The 7,454-nt window shown below is 39.2% G+C and overlaps 1 protein-coding gene across 1 annotated transcript in view; it reads right to left on the bottom strand.

The window, feature by feature from the left end:
* Window positions 1-1,542: 1,542 nt before the first annotated feature.
* ARID1B (AT rich interactive domain 1B (SWI1-like)) overlaps window positions 1,543-7,454 on the bottom strand; it is a gene marked incomplete at its 5' end in the record, with an annotated part of 33,308 nt that continues 27,396 nt past the window's right edge. The window contains 2 exons of the mRNA XM_009078815.1: window positions 1,543-4,625; window positions 6,671-6,801. Coding sequence (XP_009077063.1) covers window positions 2,913-4,625; window positions 6,671-6,801 — 1,844 coding nt within the window. The remainder of the gene's footprint in view (window positions 4,626-6,670; window positions 6,802-7,454) is intronic.

Genomic DNA, 7,454 nt, shown 5'->3' with positions numbered 1-7,454 from the left:
TGTTCAGGCAGAGTCTGTACTATTAAACCTTTTCACTGCTGTGATTTCTCAGCTTGTTCTTGGCCTGGCTGGAAAAGTGGCAGCAAATGTTACATACATATGGACATTATGTGGCTGGGGGGGTATTTTCTTCCCCTGAGTTGTTTAACCAGGCTTGGAGCAGTCCCAAATAACATTAAAGTGCTGCCTCTGACAGTGTTTTGCCACAGATGTCGTTTCCCTCAGAGGATTGTGGGTCTGAATGCTGAAAAGAGAATAGGTGTCCTTTTTTGTCCTAGACCAGGAAGGGGTGTGTATCGCTCAGCACAGGGTTTATTTAACAGCTTGCTTGTAACCATGGGGTAATATCAAGCAGTAAAATGTTAGTTAGAAGTAAGCTTAGCAGGGAATACTACTTTCACGCTGCCCAGTCAAAAGCTGTAAAAATCATCCCTGAAATATGGCTCTTCCTGTGGTGAAGAGTTACAGGTGGGTTATGAGTTACCAGGCATTTCTGAAAGCAGTCATATGCAAGAGAAAGACAGACCACTGCAGCAGGTGATGTAGGAGTGGAGATTACTGAGCAAGAAAAGCTAGGAGAAATTACTTCTCATGACACTAGGGAGGCACGTTTCAAACTTGGCTTATAATTGTATGTACTTTACGTGTCTCTGAAATTCTCTTACATATATTAATGCTGCAGCAATCTATATGAACAAAATGGGCAGTATGCCAAAGGGGATTGTAATTTTCAAGTACCTCCGTATTGTTATTGGAGAGGGGAGGGAGGATATCCACTAACAGTGTAATTATGTGGCAATTCCAGGGAAATTGATTATTATTAGCTTTTTATGATCATACTAACAAAGTCAATGATCCAAGATGAAATAGCAAAAATTAGTGCTTGAATACTATTCAGCAACAAGGTATCACCAGGTGAGAGTGGATGTATCTGCAACCAGATAATTCCTGAAATGGAAATGGCCATCTCCCACCAATTATAACGATGGATGTGCTCTATTAAAGCCTGATCCACTTTAATGGGGACTCCCAGGACGAGAGGCCATGTAAGTATGCAATGACACATACAGTATCGAGAAGTGGGTGGGTGTTTATTCTAAATACCCACATTGCTGGGGTATTTGCACCTTTAACCAACAGAGAGAATTACAGGTAGTGAATACAGATCAATTTCTTCAAGTTGGTTATTGCTTTAACAAAATCTTTTGTCACTTTTTCTAACATCCATCCTCAGTCCCCCAAACACAGCATGGAGACTGGATACCTGCATAGTCAGAACTATCATTTGTCAGCCTTGTCTTCCCCTTTGAGGCTCTGTGGTTTTGTATATAATAATTAAAACACTTCTCTGTGATGTGAGAAGGCTTTTCTAGAAGGAGAGCAAGTTGCTGCAATACAATTGCGTAATATCTTTGAAGGTCATAATAATAAAGCAGGGGAAAGAGAATAATCATTATTGCTCTTTCTTGTAATTAGTTTGCTTTCCGATATCCCACACTGTAACTAGAACATTATTCAAGAACACCCATCACAGTGCTTAACAAGATTTAATGTACATTTATTCTTAACATGTGGAACATATAAAGATTTTATACTGAATAAATGAAACTCATTAAGCCAGAGGAAAAGGAGGAATTTACATCAAGTTTTTTCTTTTTTAACTACATTATCTTGAAATACAAATGCAGATTCTTGTCACTGAAAAATCTTTGAAGTTGTGTTTCTTGCTTTTTTTTTCCTGTATATATTTTTTGTCTGTAGACTGGTAACCATTTTCTTAAATCAATCCATACGTAACCATTTCCACACCTTGATTTATAAAGCAAATTGTGATCGGCTGCTCTCCCGAAATAGAGCATGACTTTATACATACAGAAACTTGTACATTACCCTCAGTTGTTGGTTTCCTGTGTTGGGTTTTTCCTTTTTTCTTTTTTTTTTTTATTATTTTTTGGAGATATGGCCCAAATGAAAGAAAAAAAAATAATTCTACTATCACTTTGTAGATACCACATCATGAAAAAGAAACTAAAAACTTTGTACTAAAAAAAAAAAAATGAGGGTATGTTTAATGTACAACTTCTATATACATCACGGCCCTTAGGCAATAAAAAAATATTTTAAAAAATGATTAAAGGAATTGTGAAGAACTGTCATTGTGGAAGGTCAAAAAAAAATCAGATGTAGACAAGACAGTTCTGGTGAGGAAGCAATTGATGTTTAACTTCTTATTTTGTTTACAAATCTTTTAACTCGATTTTTTTGTTTTGTTTTGCTCCTAGCCTAATGTAACCATTTCTCCTGAGGAGAAACCAGTATAGTTTTGGATTTTGACTACTGACTGACACCCTCCTTGATCCCCTACACCTACATCACTAGAATCTTCTATTGCACAGAGCTTTGGGTGATGGTATACAAGTTTTTTTTTTATTTTTTCCTTATCTGAAAAAATAAAACACACAGGAACTTGGTATGTTGGTTATTTTTCACCTTTTTGTTTCAAAGTGGTGAGATTTTCTTTCCATCATACAATGGTTTGCCATAACATTTTTTTTTAAAAAGTCACTAGTTCGCTTCCCAAAAAAATATGCAATACAAACATGGAAAAGAACATTGAAAAGGATAATCTATGGAAAAAAAAAGTGTGACCTTTGAATGTACTAGACAGCAACTTTGGTTAAAAAAAAATAAAATAAAAAGATGTACTTATACACATAGACAGCAAATATTAATTTTATAACTGTTCAAATTAATAATTTCTTTAATTCCCAATTGGTAAATAGTGAATGGGGCAGAGGAGCAAAGATTCTTTTTTTTTCCTTCTTCCTACGTTGGATAAACAAGAACAGAAAACAGCCAGTTATATGTGACCCTCTAATCTCCACTCACACATGCTTGGCTTCTCACTTATGTCATAACTGCCCAATCTGAAAAAGTACATCACAGATGACAGATGCAACCAGAGAGTTCAGGACAGCAGATATGGAGATATCCAGCAAACGACCCTCGTGCAAAAGGAACTCTGAGCGGTTCTCGTCCACTCGAGCCATGGCCAGCAAGGCCTTGGCTGCCCTGCACATCATGTCTACGCTAGGCGGCTCCAGAGGCGGAGGCTGCATGTGCATGAGGTTATGCTGGCTCTGCTGGTACTGGGCCATAGTGACCCCATCCTCCAGGAAGCTTATCAAGTTTCCAATGCTTCCCTTCTGCACAGCTATTGCCCTTGCTGCTAATGTGTCCCCCTGGGCAAGGTTCGATAAGAGCGCCATGGACATTTCTCGGCAGACCGGGTTTTTGCGGTCCCCAACGTACCTAACTAAAGTAGCGTAGAGTTTCTCCTGACGACTGAATGGGGGGGTGGCCAAGATAAGGTCCACATTATTGTCCTGGATACTGAGCTTACACAGGGTCTCCAGCACAAGTCTCTGAGGCGAAAGAACTGAGTTGGGCCCCACGGTTGGAAAAGGATCCTGTGCCTCTGCAGACGGGCACACCATCCAGTGCAGCAAGCCATCCAAAATTGGCAAACAGATGCTTTCTGTGTAAGCAGACAAGTCTAGCTGCCCAGAAATGTTGGCTAATGTGACCAATGTATTATCCCTCAAGACCTCGAGGCAGTCCCACCACCACTCATCCTTGCTGCAGGCCACCCCTTTGTCCTCCTCTTCGTCTTTCTCGTAAGTCTGCGGTGCTCGCTTTCTTTCTGGATGCTCATGGTGAAGCAGGATCAACTTTCCCAGGATCAGCACCAAGCCTGGATGTTTGGACATTTCGGTGTCATTGCCAGGCACAAAAGACAAGCTACGGACAATATTTGACACACAGATGCAGCGTTTGGCCAAGGAGTCTTGCCAGTGAGTTATGGTGCATAGAGGAGTCTCATCCCTGCTCCTTGGCTCATCCTCTAGCAGTTTAATATTCCGGTGGCTTTTGGCTTGATGGATCCCAAAGGGAAATTTACTGCTCTCTGTTTGGGAACCAGAGTTTGAGTCTTCAGGTAATGCCCCTGGCCGAGCTGAGAGGACATCATCAATGGTTGCTGTTATACTTTTTTCTTGTTGTTCCTCAGAATCACCTTTCCCCTCGAGGTCCTTCTTTTTGCTTGGAGAGTTCAAGGGAGGAGGGGCTTTCCTGCGTGGAGGAATCTCCATCTTGCTTTCAAAGTGAGTCTGGATATGCTCAGTTGTGTCACCACCACCAAGCTGCCAGTGGAGAAGTCCACTATCAAATTCCTGAACGCGTCCAAGTTTGTCAGATCGGTCAACAACAAATAGATTATTTTTCTTTACAATCTTTATTGGCAGCTTGTCAAATTTACTGGCTTGTTTTGGCCTCTCACTTGGATCAGCAATGGCACCAGGAGTGGAAAAAACAATGCTCTTTTCTTCTCCTTCTACCTTTTCATCCTCCCCCTCCTCCTCATCTTCATCAAAATAGTCAATACATTCGTCATTCTCATCTTTTCCAGTATCCTCTGCCAAGGACTGACTATCATCTTTCTTGGCTGCTTTGTGATCAAGTGCTTTGTGGCCTGGATCTCCCACTTCATACTCCATAAGGATTCCAAAAATGTCAATCAGGCATTTTCTAAAATATTCTACTAAAAGCTCAAGAAATCCAGACAACTGAGGGGAGAAGAAAGAACATAAAAATCAGATAAATATTTTTGGCTGCATGGAATCTTATTAGGAACACTGATGTATACATCTGTGAATATTTCCCTCATCCTGCTGTGGACTTGTGGAAAGGTCCTGCATGGCAGAAGTTAATCAAAGGAAATTCTTCTAGTGTCTGTCCATACAACATATAATGTCAAAACTATCACAGCTCTGTTTACTTAGACTGTAACAGCTATGAGAAGTACAGAATTTTAAAATCATACGTCGCCTTTAAGTCATAGTAGACATCTACCCCAGCTGCTCTGTCCCCTTGGAGGTGCCTATTATTCTTCATTTTTTGTTCAGAGTACTGAAAGTCCATTTTTCTGATTTGCACTTTTATTAGATACCTAAAGTTTACAATTCTTCCTCTCCTCTTTTGTCTCTAAAAGCAAGTGTCATGTAGGAAGCTGCAGTTCAGGGCCCAAGTACTGATACCCTAGATGAACATTGCATCTCTATTGGAACAGTTCCATTTTTGCCTGGCACTAGTTAACATTGCATCTCTACTGGAACAGTTCCATTTTTGCCTGGCACTAGTTAACAGTTGCTATCGGAGCCTGGTGCTGTAAGTCACCCTTCAGAAACAGTTTTCATTTAGGTTTAATCTTCTTAATTAACTTGTAATCAGATTCTTATGGAAAGGCAGTAGTTGGACTTGGTATTAATTTATGCTTGGTGGCTTTATTATTAAAAATTCTTCACTGTTATGATGTGTTCAGCCTGATTTTCAGGATTTCAATTTTGTAAAAAAAAATGTTGGGCTACTAAAGTTTCAGCAAAATATACCTTTTTGTTCGTTCTATATTCTCTTCCAATTGCCAAACCCTTGAAGCATTAAGAACAAACTGAGGCTTATGAACAGCAGGAGTTATCAGTCATCACATGGTACTGACTGCCATGGGATATAGAGTCCAAGGCAAAAGTAACAAAAGACTATATATATTTACAGTATGGCTGGCATTCTGTGCAACTTGCACAGGGTGCATTAACACAGTTTCTAATAGAATTCAGAGGAGATTCACCTCATTTAACTTCAAACATCTGCACCAGTTACAAACCTAACCTAATTGTCTATATTCCTTTTATAATCAATGGCCTTTTATAGGCCATTTCTAGGGTATGATTCATCTGCCCTATTTTAGATGTCTTCTTCTGGATGAGATGAATCATGCTATAGATATCCCTAGTTCTAAAGTTAGGTGGGATGAAATGTACCATTTGTGTCTGTATTTTTTTAAAAAAAGTCATTATATTTAAAAAATGATGAGTTACACTATTAGTAACCAAGGAATGAATGGAGGGGAGAAACTGAATATTTAATTTGTACAAATTTTAGATGATGTGCATTATCAGCGTGCCCTCTATTATTACCACCTAACAGGTGGTAATGGTGAGAGCAGGGCTGGAGTATGCTGGGAGGTAGTGAGGCAAATGCACACACTGCTAAATCCTGTTACTCACATCCTAAGGACAGACAGTGGATTTTAGCCTTTAAAATGTCAATCTGATATTTCTGTGAAAACTTAATTCACTGGAAGAAGAAACCAAACAGAAAATAAACAATTAAAAAAAATCCCACAACCTCGTCCTATTCAGTAGTTCCATACCAGTCATCACAAAAAGACAGACTTCAAATCAATTTAATATAGTTTTGCAGAGCCTTTTATGGAAACGCAAATTAAACATGATTACTAACATATTGCTGTTTTCTGGGATTGTCCTTGTACTACCATCAGTGTGAATTTACACAGTAGCCTTTTGGCAGTGCTAAAATTCTTACTATTCCTACATGCTCCTGTCTACAAGAAACATCTTTCTTTCAGGCTTATAATTTCCCCTACTCGATCTATACCTATCTCTTGTTACCAATCGTGACCAAATAGAAGTTTTGCAATATTCAAATTCATGTTAATTAGAATAAATCGTAAAGGCCACCAGCATTCTCGTAGGTAACTTATTTCCGTTTTCCTTCCTTGGAAAGCTGAGAATAATACTGCTTTCCCACCTACCTGAGAGAGGTTGAAAGTAGCGACAGTGCTGTCATCATACAGAAGAATATTAATGGTGTCTAGCGCCCAGGTACTTTCAGCCAAAAGACCAGATTTAAGAGACATCATCACTCTCCAGGCCTCAGGAGTTACTGGAGAAAGAAAGAAAGAAAAACGTAAAACAGTATTAGTGCATCCTTGGAGACTGTTAATGAGTTCCTGAAAGACTAAACTGTGGCATTTGAGGATGCAAATTTAAATGAAACAATTTCTGAAACACTGGGTAAGACCCTGCTTTCAACACTTGGTCCTCTCCAGTATTTTGTAACTGCTGCTCAGCCTTAATACTGAAGAATATTCTAACAGGGCCATTCTTCCCAGCTTTGCTGAAGCTGAAATAATGGTACGAACTTAAAGAAGCTGACTAACCAAATAATCGGTAAACGCAGGTAAAATACTCTGTCAGGTGTGTGTAAAACTGAAGTATGAGAACTTGAATATAGGAAACGTAACCGGAGTTTAAGAGAATAAGGTACATGGGAAAGAATGGGGAGAAACAAACAGGACAAATAATATGGAATGAATAAATGGACCATTCAAGGGAGACAAGAGACTATAACTACACAGCAGAATAGCATGAGCTTTCATGGAACAAGAACCCAAAAAGCTTTGCTCAGCTAAATGTTGTATTGATGATTTAACAGACATTCTGAAGGACCTTTCAACACATCTCATTTGGAAATCTGAGGCAAGCTTCATTTTTAATGCATTTCTGGAGACCTCGGGTCTCCATATAAAATATTGC

The sequence above is a fragment of the Acanthisitta chloris genome, unplaced genomic scaffold, assembly GCF_000695815.1.
Source record: "Acanthisitta chloris isolate BGI_N310 unplaced genomic scaffold, ASM69581v1 scaffold8767, whole genome shotgun sequence".
Classification (NCBI taxonomy): Eukaryota; Metazoa; Chordata; class Aves; order Passeriformes; family Acanthisittidae; genus Acanthisitta; species Acanthisitta chloris.
This window is presented reverse-complemented; position numbering and strand designations above follow the sequence as displayed.